Consider the following 19,621-nt stretch of genomic DNA (forward strand, 5'->3'; position numbering starts at 1 on the left):
TCAGGGCCCCATACTGGCAAAATTTCCGGGGCCCCCTTGAGACTCCGCCCAGGCTCCACCCCAGCCCCGCCTCGACGCTCCACCCCTCAAACTGTTCACAGTCCCACCCAGCGTCGGACTGGAGCACCTTGGGCCCACCAGAGAAAATCATTCTTGGGGCCCACTATGTAGCTACATAGAAATAGATACAAGACCACCAATTGTGCGGTAAAAAGCGCTAATATCAGGGTATAATATAAGGTAGTTCACGTCTTAATAATGTAGCAAGGGTTAGCCCCCTCACAGAATATAATGTAGCCCCCTCATAAAATATAATGCGGTCCCCTCTCATAGAATATAATGCAGCATCCCACAAAATATAATGCAACCCCTTCAGGTATGACAGTCCCCACCATAGAATATAATGTAGCACCCCCATAGGGTATAATGCAGCCCACCTCATATAGTATAGTGCAACCCACCACAGAATATAATGTAGTCCCCTGAGAGAATGCAGTTCCACCACAGAATATAATGCAGCCCCCCCATAGAGTATACTGTAGCCCCCTCATATAGTATGATGTAGCCCCCCATAATATAATGTAGTACCCTGAGTATAATGCAGTCCCCCCACAGAATAGAATGTAGCCCCCAAGGGCATTATTTAGAGTTTCTGCTGCCCTAGGCACTTTTAGTGCTGCCTCCCCCTTTGGTGAGTATCGGCATAGACTTTGGCAAGAATCGCTGATGTGAAAGTCGCCTTTTGCAGTAGATCGGGCAGTTTTTCTGCATCTGCCGCGTAACGGATCACTTACAGCAATACTGCGTTCGGCCTCATTCCTTCCCTATGGGATTTGCGGCACTTGCCGTGATGTGGCAAATGTGGTACCATACCTCCCAACTGTTGAAGAAGGGAAGGAGGTATAAAGTTTGCGACGCGCGTAGTGTGCCGCGGCAAATTTTGGGCCACGCCTCTGACCACACCCATTTCACAACTAGTCACACCCATATCCACGTCCCAACCACACCCATTTAGCACTGCTGATCACACTGTTTTATATACAATAATTATAAACAAAAAAAAATATGGCCACACATAATGCTCAATACTGTATAATGGCCACACACATGATGCTCCATACTGTATAATGGCCACACAGTGCTCCATACTGTATAATGGCCACACATAGCGCTCCATACTGTATAACGGCCACACACAGTTCCCCATATTGTATAATGATACCACATGATGCTCAATACTGTATAATGGCCACACATGATGCTCCATACTGTATAATGGCCACAGATGATGCTCCATACTGTATAATGGCCACAGATGATGCTCCATACTGTATAATGGCCACAAATGACGCTCCATACTGTATAATGGCCACACATGATGCTCCATACTGTATAATGATCCCACATGATGCTCAATACTGTATAATGGCCACAAATGATGCTCCATACTGTATAACGGCCACACATGATGCTCATACTGTAAAACGGCCACACATGATGCTCCATACTGTATAATGTCCATTGGCCACACATGATGCTCAATACTGTATAACGGCCACACATGATGCTCAATACTGTACAATGGCCCCACATGATGCTCAACACTGTATAATGTCCACACATGATGCTCAATACTGTATAATGTCCACACATGATGCTCAATACTGTATAATGGCCACACAGTGCTCCATACTGTATAATGGCCACACATGATGCTCCATACTGTATAATGGCCACACATGATGCTCAATACTGTATAATGATCCCACATGATGCTCAATGCTGTATAATGACCCCCCCCCCTCCTGTATGCATGGCTCATATTCCCCCTCCTGTATGCATGGCTCATATTCCCCCCCCCTGAATGCATGACTCATATTCCCCCCCCCCCGAATGCATGGCTCATATTCCCCCCTCTATGCTTGGCTCATATTCCCCCCCTGAATGCATGGCTCGTATTCCCCCCCCGAATGCATGGATCTTATCCCCCCCTGTATGCATGGCTTATCTCTCAACCCCCCCCCGCTCCCATCTTGCATGGCGCGCCGGCTTATGTCCTCCTTCAGAACCCCCATGTGTGTGACAGCACCCCCTCCTTCCCCACAGACCCCCCCATGTGTGTGACAGCACCCCCTCCTTCCTCACAGACCCCCCCATGTGTGTGACAGCACCCCCTCCTTCCCCACAGACCCCCATGTGACAGTACCCCCTCCTTCCCCACATTCAAAAGTAACCCTGCTCTCTTTACAGCCCCCATGTAGGAACGTCCGCTTATCTGTGCCCCCACAACCCTCAGATCAGCCCCATGGAGTACTCCTGTCATGTACAGAGCCCCCACCATTGCGCTGCTCCTCAGCCTCTCTCCACAGCACAGGAGATCTCCTGCTATCAGCGCCGCACTGGAGGATGCCCCGCCCCCGTCCCTCATACTCACCTGACCTGACCCGTCCCTCAGACTCACCTGTCCTGTCCCACACACCGCGCGGCCGCGTAGACATGGCTCCAGACTCTGTCCCGACTTCCGGCGCAGCACCTTCTTCCTGCTTGAGCGGTCATGTGATACCGCTAATTAAGGTCATGAATATGCGCATATTCATGACCTTAATGAGCGGTACCACGTGACCGCTCAAGCAGGAGGAGCTGAGCTGCAGACGCCGAGACCAGCCATCGCTGGAGCAGGGTGAGTATCGTCTTCAAGGAAGGAGGGTGGGAGGGAGGTGGGGGGGCCCTGGAGCAGTGGGGGCCCACACAGCAGGTGTCAGTGCCTGGGCCCACTGGAGAATCCTCCGGTTCTCCGGTGGGCCAGTCCGAGCCTGGTCCCACCACTCTTTCTTGGAAAAACTCCACTTCTCACCTATCACACATTAACAGTTCCCATCACCAGATCACACATATAGCCGGCAGCTTTTGTTTTGGCCAAAAGATTTTTTAAGCCACCAAAATGACAAGGTAGACACTTTTGGCCGGGTCCTACTCTACTGTAACCTATTAAATATTTGTTAAAATACGCAATACAATTTAGGTATATTTTTATTTATTTTTCACTTTTTAAAATGACCTATAATACCACATACAAGGAACAAATACCACAGCACCATGACCAGACACCATATCACCACAGTGACCTAAAATACTATCTACAAGGCACAAATACAGCCACACCATGACCAGATGACATATTACCACCACAGTGATCGAATAATATCAAATACAAGGAACAAATACCACAACACCATGACCAGACCGCATATTACCACCACATAGTGACTGAATACTACAATACTGATCAATAATAAAAAAAAAACACAATACTATCACCATCAGTGCCATTATACACAGGAGATCTGTACTTAGTATGCAGTGTCTGTGTACAGGTAATACAGTAATCACCAGTGACATTATACACAGGAGCTCTGTAATTAGTAAGCAGTGTCTGTGTACAGGTAATACAGTAATCACCAGTGACATTATACACAGGAGCTCTGTATATAGTGTATAGGTAATCCAGTGATCACTGGTGACATTATACACAGGACCTCTGTATACAGTATATACAGGGCCGGCTCCAGGTTTTTGAGGGCCCCGGGCGAAAGAGTCTCAGTGGGCCCCTCCTTTAACACATACCCCGATTCATGATCGCATATAAACACAGCCATGTAGTATATAACACTGCCCACGTAGTATATAGCAGCCCATGTAGTATATAGCAGCCCACGTAGCATATAGCAGCCCATGTAGTATATAGCACAGCCCACGTAGTATATAGCAGCCTACGTAGTATATAGCAGCGCAGCCCACGTAGTATATAGCAGCACAGCCCACATAGTATATAGCAGCGCAGCCCACGTAGTATATAGCAGCGCCACTCACTCATGCACTGGTAGGACTAGGAGCTCCTCCTGAATCTGCCTCATAACTTCAGCAGCACAGCAGCCAGCCAGGGGCGCAGAGCAGAGCAGAGAACTCTCTCCCCCCACAAACAATGTCACACTGGCTGCCTTCTCTTAACCCCTATGTGTGCCTGCCTGGCTGCACTCACTGAGTGATAAGATGCTTGTGTCAGAGCTGGCACATAGGGGTTAAGAGAACGCAGCCAGCAGTGACTTTGTAGGCGGAGAGAGCATGTTATCTCCTGCTCTCCCAGCTGTATCTATGACAGCCTGAGTGGGCCCCCCTCTCTCCCCAGGGCCCCGGCATTTGCCCGCTGTGCCGGGTGCTAACGCCGGCCCTGAGTATATAGCATATATACTGTATAGTGTATATAGTATAGTGTCAGTGTATAGGTAACACACTGACTCACCAGTGACGTCTCTAGGTGAAGTCCTTCATCTTTCATCCAGCACAGACCACCATCACTTCATCCAGCCAGGACTCGTCTCTGCAGGAAATAACACCGTTATCTCGAGTTCCACTTGCAGAACACATTACTTAATTTTCCCAACTTCTACATTACACCACATGAAGAAGGCGACATAGTATCACTCTACACAGTAACAGGACCGCCCCCCCAATTAGAACAGTATACTCAAAAAATAAAATAAATACATCACTGCAGTATTAATATCCCTTAATTAGCCCCTATGGTAATAATATTCGCCATCCTAGCCCCCATGTGTCTCATTCCTGGCGTCAGCCATATGTTCTCCCATCCTGCCCTAATGAGTATCCATCCTGCCCCATATGATCTCCCCATCCTGCCCCATCTGTCTCCATCGTATCCATCCTGTCCCATGATCCTGCCCCATCTGTCTCCAATCCTGCCTCCAGTGTCTCCAATCATGCCCGTATCACCATTCTGCCCCGTCTCCAATCATGCCCCGTGTCTCAATTCTGCCCCATCTATCTCCAGTCATGCCGCCATGTCTGTCATCCTGCCCCCTGTGTCTCCAATCATGCCCCGTTTCTCCATTCTGCCCCTGTGTCCAGCAATCTGCCCCTGTGTCCAGCAATCTGCCCCTGTGTCCAGCAATCTGCCCCTGTGTCCAGCAATCTGCCCCTGTGTCCAGCAATCTGCCCCTGTGTCCAGCAATCTGCCCCTGTGTCCAGCAATCTGCCCGTGCCCAGCTTTCTGCCCGTGCCCAGCTTTCTGCTCGTGTCCAGCTTTCTGCCCGTGTCCAGCTTTCTGCCCGTGTCCAGCTTTCTGCCCCTGTGTGCAGCTTTATGCCCCTGTGTGCAGCTTTCTGCCCGTGTCCAGCGTTCTGCCTGTGTGCAGCTTTCTGCCCCTGTGTGCAGCTTTCTGCCCATGTCCAGCGTTCTGCCCCTGTGTCCAGCGTTCTGCCCCTGTGTCCAGCGTTCTGCCCCTGTGTCCAGCGTTCTGCCCCTGAGTCCAGCGATCTGCCCCTGTGTCCAGCAATCTGCCCCTGTGTCCAGCTTTCTGCCCCTGTGTCCAGCTTTCTGCCCCTGTGTGCAGCTTTCTGCCCCTGTGTGCAGCTTTCTGCCCCTATGTGCAGCTTTCTGCCCGTGTCCAGCGTTCTGCCCCTGTGTCCAGCGTTCTGCCCGTGTCCAGCTTTCTGCTCCTGTGTCCAGCTTTCTGCCCCTGGGCCCAGCTTTCTGCCCCTGGGCCCAGCTTTCTGCCCCCCCTGTGCCCAGCTTTCTGCCCCCATGTGTCCAGCTTTCTGCCCCCTCTGTGCCCAACTTTCTGCCCCCATGTGTCCAGCTTTCTGCCCCCTCTGTGTCCAGCTTTACTGCCCTGGGCCCCCCCGGATCGCCGCTCTCAATAAAATAAAAAAAACAAACAAACAAGTTCTGCTTACCTGCCGCGCTCCTGCTCTCTCCACGCAGCTGAAGCGTGCACTCGCCGGTGACTGACAATGACGTCAGACGCCGGCGACCTGCACGCTGCGGCTGGCGGCTGTTAACTATTGACGTGCAGGCGCGGGCCCGCACGTCAATAGCGTTAAACAGCCCGATGCGGGCCCCCTCTGCTCACCGGGCCCCATACGCCAGTCACGGCTGTAATGCCCTGATTATATATGTACAGCTGGTATAACCTGGGCATCGTCTGTATATAATTATATATGTACAGCTGGTATAATCTGAGCATCTCCTGTATGTAATTATATATGTACAACTTGTATAACCTGGGCATCTCCTGTCTATAATTATATATGTACAGCTGGTATATCCTGGGCATCTCCTGTCTATAATTATATATGTACAGCTGGTATAACCTGGGCATCGTCTGTATATAATTACATATGTACAGCTGGTATAACCTGGGCATCGTCTGTATATAATTATATATGTACAGCTGGTATAATCTGAGCATCTCCTGTATGTAATTATATATGTACAACTTGTATAACCTGGGCATCTCCTGTCTATAATTATATATGTACAGCTGGTATATCCTGGGCATCTCCTGTCTATAATTATATATGTACAGCTGGTATAACCTGGGCATCGTCTGTATATAATTATATATGTACAGCTGGTATAACCTGGGCATCGTCTGTATATAATTATATATGTACAGTTGGTATAACCTGGGCATCGTCTGTATATAATTATATATGTACAGCTGGTATAACCTGGGCATCGTCTGTATATAATTATATATGTACAGCTGGTATAACCTGGGCATCGTCTGTACATAATTATATATGTACAGTTGGTATAACCTGGGCATCTCCTGTATGTAATTATATATGTACAACTGGTCCTCTCCCATCTGTACCAGTCTGTCATTGTAAATTTGTTTACTGTAAACGATTTCTATAATACTGTATGTAACCCTTTCTCATGTACAGCACCATGGAATTAATGGTGCTATATAAATAAATAATAATAATAATAGCCGGTACAACCTGGACATCTCCTGTATATAATTATATATGTACAGCTGCTATAACCTTGGAATCATCAGGATATGATTATATATATATATATATATATATATATATATATATACACACTAATGGTATAACCTGGGCATCATCAGTATATAATTACAGCTGGTATAACCTGGGAATCATCAGGATATGATTATATATATATATATATATATATATATATATATATATATATATACACACACATATATATTAATATATTAATGGTATAACCTGGGCATCTCCTGTATATAATTATATATGTACAGCTGGTATAACCTGGGAATCATCAGGATATGAATATATATATATATATATATATATATATATATATATATATATATATATATATATATATATATATATAAACATATATATATATATATATATATAGTATAACCTGGACATCCTCTGTATATAATTATGTAATTACAGCTGGTATAACCTGAGCATCTTTAGGACATTATTTTATATGTATAGTTGGTATAACCTGGGCATCTCCTGAATATAAATATATATGTTTCTGTGTATTATTATATATGTTTGTCTCCGATTTTCTTATAGGTCCTTCAGCTTGTGAAGTCCAGCACTTTACATCTGCAGAGATGGGGGATGTATACGCACCATCTTGTGAAGATGATGGAAGTTATAAGTCTGTGCAATGCCAAGAAGGGGGCCAGTGTTGGTGTGTGGATGATAAGGGTCGGGAAAAATCTGGAACAAGGATCGTGGGAGAAAATCCAAAATGCGGTAAGAACCTTCTTCAGCAAGTGTGTAGTCCTGTTTCTGTGCCGCTACGGGTGAAATGAAGCTTTTTATGGTTCCTCTAGAAATTGATAGGCTGCCCGTGTAATGCGTGGATCTGCTGGGAACTCCAGAGTAATGCTCTTTGCAGCCACTACAGATAATTCTCGGAGATCTCAAAATAGAGGTTTCTCCTATTTTGAAACATTTGGGAATTCTAAACCAGACTGTCCCTTTAAAGGGGTCATGCCATAATTCAACCTTTTCAAGGAACTGATGGAGAACAGCCGTTGTCCTACAGATCAGAGAGTGACAGCCTATCTTCATACACAGACATAACTATGTACAGAAAGTTCCTTTCCTGCCTAATCCTCCAGCAGTACAATACAGCTGCCTATGTGATCATGATGAGATGGCTTTGCTAATTTTCCCAATCTACACAACAAAGCTTATTTATGTTAGCTAATTGTGTCTGCTTCAGTGGGCAAAATGAAAACTGGAATATTTCAGGATTTGTTTGTTTATGGGTAGTAAAATAAAAAAAAGTAAGGACACCGCCTCCTTTTAAAAATATTATGTACAATCCTGCTTTGATATTAATACTACCATTCCTTGTCCAGGCCTCTATCAATACATTAGATCTTTCTATATAATCATAATGAGATGGCTGTGCTTACTCGGTCCCAGTCTACACAGCAAAGCTTATTTATGTTAGTTTATTGTATCTACGTCAATAGACAGTGTGAAAACTGTAATATTTCAGGATTTGTTTATTATAGGTAGCCAAATAAAAAAATGTAAGAACATAGCCTCCTCTTAAAAATATTATATACTAACTTGCCTTGATAGTGGTACAATCATTTCTTAATCAGGACACCAGCACTACAATAGAGATAACGCGCTAATCACAATAAGATGGCTTTGCTGTTCCTTTCCCAGTCTACACAGCAAAGCTTATTTAAGTTAGCTTGTTAAGTCTGCTCCAGGGACCTATGTGAAAACTGGTATATTTCAGGGTTTATTATGGATAGTTAAAATTAAAAAAAAAATAAGAATAACACTGTCTCCTCCAAAAAAATAATAAGAAACAATATTTTAGAAAGTTTTTTATCGTTTTTTTTTCTTTTCATCTGTAGATAATTTTGATGACTGTCCAACCAGAAGAAGACAAGCTCTTTCTACCCTGTTTTATGGACCTGTTGGTCACTTTAGTCAACAGAGTTTGTTCATCACTCAAGAAGAAGAATCAGGAACAAAAATCAGCTCTAAATTCTGTCCATCCTATGTGGTGGAGACATTTATGAATTCTGGACTTCTGGCTGGAGGTGGTCAAGCTTCAAAAGATTCAAGGATTCAGCTCAGAACCTTTCTTGCAGATGCAATTCTTGGACTTTTCTCTTCCAAGACCCAAGTAGAATTTGCTCTACAGTTCGCTTCAAACCCTGTAGCATTTCAGCAAACCCTTTTTGGTGGCAAATTTCTTAAAAATTTGGGCTCATTGAACTTCACTAGTGCAGTTGGCACTAACAGCAAATTCAGCTTTACTGATTTCTTCCAACAGATTGGCTTAACAGGAACGTACAGCGGAGGGAACTTCGAAGAACTTGCTAAATTATTTTCCTCGGATGAAGATTCTTACTTGACGAAAGATTCATCAAATTCATCAAAACCAGACTTTAACCTGAAACAGCCAATACTGGCTAGTTTTGGGCGTACTGTGAATCTACGAGAAAATCGCAATCATCTTCAATTTCTTGAGTTCATCTTGGAACAAAAGGAATTTTCAACATTTCTCCGAGATGTGGTTTCTATTCCATCAAATGTTGTAAAAGACATTTCAGAAGCTGTGAAGGTACTGGTAGATTCTGAAGCTTGTGAGAAGAAACTGGAAACTGGGGTATTCGTGCCAACATGTACCAAGGATGGTAGATATGAAGAAGTTCAGTGCAGTGGGTCTGAATGTTGGTGTGTTGATGGACAAGGTCAAGAAATTCAAGAAACAAGGACAAAGGGTCAACAACCAACATGCTCCTCAAATTGTCTGCAGGAGCGAAAGATTCAAATAGCTTTCCAGAGAAGCCAACCAGCGGGTTCAGATGTGTATATTCCAGCTTGTGACCAGAAAGGAAATTATTTGACAGTGCAGTGTGCTGGCAGACATTGTTTTTGTGTTGATTTGGTGGGCAAGAATATTCCGGGAACGCAAAAATTATCTGGAGAAAATATTCAATGTAAGTTTCTCTATTCATCACATATGAACATATTTGCCAAAGGCAACCCTAACCCTACCTAGATCTTTTTGTGCACCTGCACACAAAAACGTGCCTCCTATAGGGCCCCTTAGTGTTCCTACACATTTTAATACCTCTTTTATGGCCTACCTGTAGTATTATACCCAAAAGATGTCCCTATACTCATTGATACCCCAATAGCACACTTACACACAGTATCAAGCCCTCACAGTGCCCCTCATACTGTATATTGCCCTCATAGTACATCACCCAAACAGAGTGATGCCTCCACATACAGTGTGATGACCCTAGTGTCCCCTCATACGGTATGATGTACCCCGTGTCCTCCTACATCTTATGATGCCCGTATTTTCCCACTATACAGTATGGTGTCCCCTTTTTCTCAAACACGGTAAGGTGTCCCCCCACAAAGTATAATGCCTCCAGTGTTACCCCCACACAGTATGATGCCCCAGTGTCCCTCCAGTACAGCACAATTCCCCAGTGTCTCCCAACACAGTATGATTCCCCCAATATCTCCCAATACAGTGTATGATGTATGATGGCCCCTATTTGTTTATATTTTAAATGTGAATTCAGACATAATAGAAGAGGATCCTCCACTTCAGGATCCTCATTTCCAGGCCACATTGGAAAGTGTTTCCATAGGGCATTTCTCTCTCTGGGGAACCTGTTGTGCATTACACAACAAACCATTCATTTAAATGGAAAGATGTGTAATGCTCAATTTCCCCTGTGGGGGTGCTGCAGGGAGATTGAATGCTTGGTAACAGGTTTCAAAAGAGGTGGAACTGATCAATGGAGAGTTCTAGCAGCAATATCTAGCCATTTGTTGTTAAGTTATTGTCAAGAGAAAATTTTAAAAAGTAGAGATTTTCCAAAGTGGTGATTGCTTTTAACATTATTGAAAATATAAGGGAAAATTTTTTAGTATATTGCATTGATCTATTTTCTATTTTAGGTCCAAGTTCTTGTCAACTGGCTGGCAGTGATGCTTTTCTACAGGCCACAAAGTCATTGTTATCTGTGCCCACCACACGGCTTGATCCTTTACAAGGTTATGTCCCCCAGTGCTCCTCTGAAGGAGAATGGAGGGCCATTCAATGCAGCGGCCCAACGGAGCAAACCTTTGAATTATACGAGAGGTGGACAAAACAGACGGGAATTGTCTCATTCTCCGACACCCTGGAAGTCATACTGAAATATAAAGAGTCTTTATCTCAAAGGTTTTCTGACTTTGTGAAGACCCTTTATGACAGTGGGCATCAAAACGTTTTCCCTGTTTTCTCTCAATATTCCCTCTTTAGTGACGTCCCACAGGAGATCTTGGAAGGCAATGTGACCATGTTGTTATCTGATAACATACTGCTCAGTCCTTACATCATCTGGAGACTGATGAGTGGAAGTCTCACCTATTATCCAGGGTCATATAGTCATTTTTCCACACCTCTTGAACACAAGGACTCACGTAGATGTTGGTGCATTGATATGGATGGAGAAAAGCTTGAAGGAACAGAAAACCCCCCGAACATGATCCCAAAATGTAAGTTTAAATAAAAAGGCAGTTCCACTGTGAAAATCAGTGGTCATGTTGTCATCTATAACCTAACATTGTGGTTTAGTTAGTTTGAGAGATTTTTCAACCTTGGTGGAAACGCCAAAGAGACCACTGAAGAACTGGAGCTTTTGACAACTTCTCTATATTTATTCTTGTTTTGACCCTTTGAAATTTAAAAAAAATAAGTTCTAGAGTGAATATTGCAATGGTCAGTAATATCACTGAGAAGCATTTGTTGTCAAGAATGGATTTCCCAAAAAGTTGATGATGACCCTAGACATCAACAACCAAGCAAATGTTCTTCAGTGGTCTTGTCATTCCTTGTCAACTGAATCCTGACATAGAGTCAACCTCTCAACAATTGAAAAATCCTCTTCAAGTCACTGATCGAGGAAAGGCATGATCTTTCGGGACCCAAGTCCTTGTTGAGTAAATACTCCCTTACTCGTATCTGTCACGCCGCAGCTATGCAGGTAGATGCATGCTCCACTACATGGCAGTAGAGTGGAAGGAAGACTGCAACACTTGCCAAAATAGACCTGTAGAGCTGCAGCGAGGCCACCACCAGACAACAGGGTAGTCAAACAAAACACGTCAAACTCAGGAGAGTAATGTAGTACCAAGGGGAAAATAAACTCAGAGTCAGAGACGTGCCAGAGGGTCAATACCAGATGGAAGCAGCAGTACCAGTAGCAAAAGACAGAGTCAGGTCAGAGTCAAAGCTGAGTCAAGTACCAGAGAGTCCAAACACGAAAGGAAAACACTGAGTCAGAACGGGGGGAGGGGAATGAATAGACATGGGAACAGTCAGGAATCGCAGCAGGACAAATCAGGATATAACCAGAGTCAGCTACTCACGCGGTAGGCAGAAGCTATAACTGACCTCACGTGCAGGATGCAGCAGAGATAAATAGCAAAACTGAGACTAGACTGAGGCTGAAAAAAGTTAACCCCTGACATGATCAGACCGGGAAAAGTGAAGACAGGACTCAAAACCAGGTCTGGATCATGACAGTATCCTTGTGCTTTAAGTTGGCTATTTTTACCAAAAGTTTAGTAAGATATGCTATGATCTTCTTTGCCAAAATGCAGCATTAGCTGCTACTTATGCTTTCTACATTGGGGCTCCATACAGCTCTAAGATAAAATGTGAGTAAATTAGGTTGAAGCATTGTGCAATTAAGTAAAAAAATACCCTTACCCTGTTTTTGAATTTTGTATGTGTTTGTTAGGCCCCGGGTCTTGTGAAATTGCAAAACTGAAGACCTTACAATTCATAAAAGACGCCAGAAGCATCATCAATGTGTCAAATTCTTCCAATTTTCCTTTGGCCTACTCCTTCTTAGCAGCCAACGGCATCCGACTATCGGAGAGGGATCTGCTGTACACACAGGATCAGAAATCAGGGATTGTGTTATCGGAGAAGTTCTTGAGTAGAGACCTCTATGGTCTTAAGCTTGCTGCCTTTTCCAGTACGTGTAACATGCGGTATTTATATATTTCACATATTAATCACTAAGACCATGACCATATAGGACTAAATGCCAGTGTTGCAGACCTAAAAGGCTGCTATGGGTCCCACTTTTAAGAGGCCCCAATCTTACTGATAAAGAGACCAATGTCAATAATGGGGTGGTAGAAAATTAAATGCAGATTGCTAGTAGACCAAGGAGAAGAAACAATGGTGACCAACGCAATGATAAGAATTTCAGGTTAGAGCAGAGCGGGGGCATGTTATGTATTGCTTCGGGGCCCATGCATGACTTTAATTTGACCACATGTTCAATATTATAAGTTTGTTTCTGGAATCTCATAGTTGCTGCCCAATGCCCACAATATACACAACCATACCTCTGCCAGCACTGCCAGGATCAGATATAACTCTCATCTTTGCAGTTAACATCACTTCAGATGCTACATCTTTCAGCCCATCAGCTCAAAATAAATAAATTGTAGTGTTCTAAATTTTATATTATGGCAGCCATGGGCCTAACATTGACCCCATCGGTTTGCTATCGCTGTCTGCCTATTGGGCCTCATAGCTTGCCCATGAGAATAACACTGACAGATAGTATTTCTAATTATTCCAAAGTGTTACAACAAATTATAATAGCGTCAAGTTCCCTTAGAGGAGCAAAAGAAAAAGTTTACTCCCAGAATACTAAGATTTTTTTTATTTAAAATGATCTTAATGGTTACAAATAGTAAAAATAAAAAAACCAGGTATCACACCAATGCACTCATAATTAATGACAGTATGCAGTTAGCAAACTAAAAATGAAGGACTTTATTTATGCCAAATGGTACGCAGTGAAAAAAAACAAAACATTAATACCGTTGCCGTTCTCTTGCACCCCCCCCCCAAAAAAAAAAAAAAAGTTATAAAAATTGATCAAATGAAATGTGCTACAAAAAAGTGACAATGAAAAACTACAACTCATCACCCCAAAAATCGGGCCAGGTTTAGGGTCTTGGCGGGTTTTAGGATGGCTAGGGTGCAGTTGACTTCAATTGATGTCTACAGGATAATTACTGGAGGATATACAGTAGTCCAAGTAATGCTTCACAGAAGGAGGGACCTTCATGGATTGGCTCCTCATAGTGATGTGAATACTTTTCTGCCCAATGATGACAGAAGTATTCTAGGAGTCATACCTTTATTGGCTAACCAGAAAATAATATGTTTGGAAGCTTTCAGAGCACAGTGGCTCCTTCTTCAGGCAAGATAGTGACAAACTTGAAGAATTTAATTAACTCTGGAACACTGTAACAGATTCATACCACACAACAAGTGTTTAATTCGGCGGTAGGACAGCTCCAGGGACACCACACTTACACACTTCATTCTTTATACGTTTTAGTAATGTTTTTTCTTCATCTATTCAGCCCTTCAGTTTTTCCAGCAAAGTGCAGAAATGTCTAGAGAGACCACCCAGTTGTCATATATCCCATACAGACCTCAGTGTGATGGACTTGGAAACTGGGACCCCATTCAGTTTTATCAGGGTACAGGTGAGAAATAATATTTTATGGTATTCTCTTTGTGGGTTTTTAATTACATGGATGCAACATAAAGTTTTGTTCATGAGTTTGAGAAGAACGGAGGCAGTGCCAGATTCACCCCAATCGGTAATACTCAACTGCCTGATAGTGTATGGTCTTCTAAGCCACCTTCCTTCTTATGCAATCAAGAGGGCCTAAAGATACACCTAAAGCAAAACACTGACGTGGTGGCATTCATTGTGCTGGTGGAACCATAGATCTGTTACATGGACGGGGTACTCTCTGGTAGCATGAAAAGTTGTGTGGAGTAGACCATATGGCATGAATCTCGAAGGCCAGCTGAGAAAGGAAGAATCATGTTACCTCTCTGCTAGAACATAAATTCTCAATAAGAGCAAAAATAATTACAAACCGATTTCAAATTTTGTAGAATTCATTGATATTTTGTTACATTTCGTTCATCTCTTCTTTAGGTCACTATTGGTGTGTTGATGATGAAGGTGGCTACATTCCTGGATCCCTTGTGACGAGAACCTATGGACCTCCGCAGTGTGAGACTCTGTGCTTTTATGACCATAGACCTCATAGGGGCAGCCAAGAGTGCTGCTGTGCATCCAGGATAGAGGAATCTTCCAACTTCATTCTCATGGGCAGTGTGGAACTTTGCAGGTCTGTAAAGGTCTCCAAAAGTCCCAGGGTGCTGCTGTGAGTTCAGCATAGAGGAAACTTCCAGTTTCATCCTCATGGGCAGTGTGGACCTTTGCAGGTTTCCAAAGGTCCACAAAAGTCTCCAAAGTTCCTAGAGTGCAGCTGTGGGTCCAAGGTGGAAGAAGCTTCCAACTGCATCTTTATGGGAAGTGTGGACCTTTTCAGGTAACCTAAGGTCCACAAAGGTCTCCAAAGATCCAAGAGTGCTGCTGTAGGTCCAGGAATGAGTAGGCTTCCAATTTCATTCTCATTGGCAGTTTGGACCTTCACATGTCTCCAAAGATCCAATGGAGTCTCCAAAGGTCCAAGCGTGCTGCTGTAGGTCCAGTATGGATGAAGCATTCAACTTTATTCTCATGGGCAGTGTACACTTCTGCGGGTATTCAAAGGTCCACTGTATCACTCACATTTTCAAACAAAGGCAGACAGGAGAAGCCATCAGTGATAACATTGTGGGCTCCAGTTTTCGATTGCTAGCAAACAGCACAGTAGTTGTCTTGATTTGCCAAGAAATGTCTTGTGTCTACGCCCAGATAAAGATAGTTTTGCATAACTCAGGAATATAATATCTGAATCTCTGTAGGTCGGACTTCCTGCCAACAAGCTCAGATGAATTCTTTGATCGCCAGTTGGATGCCAAAGAAATTTTCTATTATGAAGACTGGTACATCCAAAGTATTTATACCACGCTGTACGGAGGTAATGTACCACGAAGTAATAATCCACGGTGTTGCATCTTCATGAAAACTATTCTATTATTATATCCAAAGCCAGAACTGTACAGGTAATGTGAAGACTTCTCATCAAGGACAAGAAGAATGAGTCCTGTGTTTTAAGATCAGGCTGGAACAGCCAGAAAATGCCCCTTGCGAGGGAGTCACATGATGTGACTTTTGCACATTTTGAGTCCTGTTGTTTCTTTGTTTTGTCCTTTGGGTTCTTTGGTGACTGCAGATGCGTCCTTACTGTACATGCAGAATATGTACAATTCAATACCCTAGTGCCTCAAGATGACAGAATGTCTCAAATTAGGAAAATAATGTCTAGTCAACTCCACATAAGCAAATTCTATTCATTTTGTGCATTGAGGGCCATTTTTAGATGCCAAATATAGGTAATAAGAATTGAGATCATGTGTAGTTCCATTGAGTCGCAGTCTGTGTCATCATAATATAGGCTTCAAGCTTCTTTGATACTAATATGAACACACTATAGAGGTCTATCATGTAGGTTGGTCCATTCCCCTTTACACCCAGGTGGTGAGAGCAATGGGGGACTCTCTGTAGGGTGCCAGACTAGTGCCAAACATTCGATCCTGTGTACTCTAGTGGGGGTATTTTGTTCTTTACTGTGTCCTCAACTTCATGCACATATGCTCTTCCTTACTTTTTCCTCTTGGCTTGTCAGATTCTAAGACTAGTAGGGTGAGATTAGCAGATTTAACCCTTTGCCATTGGAGCCTGGCTGTCATGGCAAACCATGAGATCCTCACAATCACATCATGGTGTGGAGGAGGGATGAAAGGCGTCAGAACTATAAATGTTGTCAAAGATGGCCATCGGCTCTTCAATGGTTAAACAGTGATGATCGGAACTATCTTGAGTTTTATAAATCTTCTCTTTTAGACTGGACAATACGTTACTTTGCAAGAATCGGAGATGGAGTCCTGGTGTGTGAATCCAATAAGTGGCAAAGTTCTCGTGAAAGACTTTGGTGGCTCGGAGAACATCACATGTAAGTAGATTTGTTACGAAAACCTAATGGCGGACACTTCTAGGATGCACCTCCGGATGTGACTGGAGTATGATATTGTTGACAGGTCCAGGTTTTTGCACCATCAATAAATCCGAAGGCAATTCTCTAGGTGAGCAGGTCATTGCCTCATGTGAAGATAATGGGAGCCCAACTCGGGAGCAATGTGATCCGAACAGGAATCAATGTGTCTGTGTCTTCATACACGGTGAAGAAGCTGCAGGGACAGAAGTGACCATGGATGGAAAGCCGGAATCCATCTGTCAGGGTATGGTGGTGCTTCTGGTTATGCCTCAACATCTTGACTTCTTGTTGTCTTTGTGGAGTGTACATATAAAATATGGCTGAAGAAAACTACATTTCTCCTACGCCTCATTGGGGGACACAGGACCATGGGTGTTATGCTGCTGCCACTAGGAGGACATTAAGTAAACACAAATAGTTAACTCCTCCTCTGCAGTATACACCCCTTGACTGGCCAGTAACGACTCAGTTCTCGCTTAGTGTCTGTAGGGGGCACTTCGGTCTGTTCTCAGCCCCCAACATTTTTTATTTTATTTTTATTTTTTCTGTAAATTTTTATTTTTTAATTAACGGTGTGAATGGGGTGATGGATTCTTTTTCAGGGTCCGCTCTCCCCTGAACCATAAACAGGCAAGAACGACGAGTATACCTCCCCGTACCTTTCCTGCGACGACTGGGGCATGCCTAATCTACGCTAGGGTGATGGTTCCTATACGGTCCCGATCTCCCCCCTGCAAGATGGCGAGCACATAGAGTATACCTCTTATGTGCATCTCCCGGGCTCCTCCGCAATTAAGCCCTCACCTGTTCGCATGTAGTCCCCACTGTAGCCGTAAGCCCCCTGCGGCAGGCACATCCGTAAGTCCCCTGCGGCAAGCACACATCAGGACACTCTCCATCCCTCGACATAGGGAGGATCGATTGAGCTGGAGGTGGCTCCCTCCTCGGTGAGTACTACCCTTCCTCACCCTGCCGGCGTGGGAAGGTGCGGTCCGGGTCCCTGGGGAGAGGTACCGCTGGCTCGATGCCAGCGGCGATCGTTCGGCGCGGCCGCCAGCGCGCTCCGCCGGCCGACTCCACTAATTTAGTCCCCGGCTTCTTCAGCCGGACTAGGCCGTAATTCAAAAATCCCGCCCACCGCCGGAGCCTCGCCCACTATTCAGGCGCTTCTCGTTCTGAACGAGAAGAGCCCTGCAAATCTCGGGCACCATCTTGGGACTCCACTTCTGCACGGAAATACAGCCGAAGAAGCTACTTCCCTCTCTTCCTCCCTGGGGACACTAGCACAGGACCGTGGGTAAGCTGCTCCACTCCATAGGGAAAAGTTTAACCCCTTCTCTGCACCCATAGCCCTGCTATTAGCAGTTTACTAGAGAATAGACATACACTATGTCTCAATCTAAGGAGGCAAAAAAGGGGCAATAAAAAGCACACTGTGTTTTTTACTTCATGTGCCACTTGCAATTCTGCGTTGCTATGTGCCCACAATACCACTTTGTGCCAGAACTGTGACCCGGTCTATGCGCAGCTGCCCTCTGCCGCCACCTCCAATGTATCCACCGACCCTGCCGAGCCTAACCCTCCTGCGTGGGCCGCGTCCTTGTCACGTTCAGTGGATTCCTTGGCCAAGACATTGGACTCTTTCCGGGGTTCCTCCTTAAGCCAGAACTCACCTCCGTCGACTGCGACGGAATCTGGCGATGGTGCGGGGCCATCTGACCCTAGTATCCTCCTAGTGACAGCAGCATAACACCCATGGTCCTGTGTTCCCCAATGATTGGCTCGGAGAAAAAGATTTTACGGTGAGTACACAAAAATCTCCTTTCTCCGATAAACTTTTAAGAGGACACGGAAAAATGTTGTTAGTTTTAGCCACCGGGAGAAGAACAGTAAGCTGTTGAAGGATCATGTATTGATCCTGAGTTACATCCTGTATTATACTCCAGAGCTGCACTCACTATTCTGCTGGTGCAGTCACTGTGTACATACATTACTGATCCTGAGTTACATCCTGTATTATACCCCAGAGCTGCACTCACTATTCTGCTGGTGCAGTCACTGTGTACATACATTACTGATCCTGAGTTACATCCTGTATTATACCCCAGAGCTGCACTCACTATTCTACTGGTGCAGTCACTGTGTACATACATTACATTACTGATCCTGCGTTACATCCTGTATTATACTACAGAGCTGCACTCACTATTCTGCTGGTGCAGTCACTGTGTACATACATTATATTACTGATCCCTGATTACTGATAAGTAATATAATGTGTGTACAGCAGAATAGTGAGTGCAGCTCTGGAGTATAATACAGGATGTAACTCAGGATCAGTACAGGATCAGTAATGTAATGTATGTACACAGTGAATGCACCAGCAGAATAGTGAGTGCTGCTCTGGGGTATAATACAGGATGTAACTCAGGATCAGTAATGTAATTATATGTACACAGTGAATGCACCAGCAGAATAGTGAGTGCAGCTCTGGGGTATAATACAGGATGTAACTCAGGATCAGTAATGTAATTATATGTACACAGTGAATGCACCAGCAGAATAGTGAGTGCAGCTCTGGGGTATAATACAGGATGTAACTCAGGATCAGTAATGTAATGTATGTACACAGTGAATGCACCAGCAGAATAGTGAGTGCAGCTCTGGGGTATAATACAGGATGTAACTCAGGATCAGTAATGTAATGTTTGTACACAGTGACTACTCCAGCAGGATAGTGAGTGCAGCTC

General features: G+C 44.2%; 1 protein-coding gene across 1 annotated transcript in view; it reads left to right on the top strand.

Annotated features, from left to right (window-relative positions):
* Positions 1-19,621, top strand: part of TG (thyroglobulin) — a 213,180-nt gene that overhangs the window by 25,663 nt on the left and 167,896 nt on the right. Inside the window, exons 8-15 of the mRNA XM_069732367.1 lie at positions 7,395-7,580; positions 8,711-9,805; positions 10,788-11,369; positions 12,617-12,856; positions 14,271-14,396; positions 14,861-14,938; positions 15,679-15,794; positions 16,721-16,829. Coding sequence (XP_069588468.1) covers positions 7,395-7,580; positions 8,711-9,805; positions 10,788-11,369; positions 12,617-12,856; positions 14,271-14,396; positions 14,861-14,938; positions 15,679-15,794; positions 16,721-16,829 — 2,532 coding nt within the window. The remainder of the gene's footprint in view (positions 1-7,394; positions 7,581-8,710; positions 9,806-10,787; positions 11,370-12,616; positions 12,857-14,270; positions 14,397-14,860; positions 14,939-15,678; positions 15,795-16,720; positions 16,830-19,621) is intronic.

Source organism: Ranitomeya imitator, chromosome 6 (genome assembly GCF_032444005.1).
Source record: "Ranitomeya imitator isolate aRanImi1 chromosome 6, aRanImi1.pri, whole genome shotgun sequence".
Classification (NCBI taxonomy): Eukaryota; Metazoa; Chordata; class Amphibia; order Anura; family Dendrobatidae; genus Ranitomeya; species Ranitomeya imitator.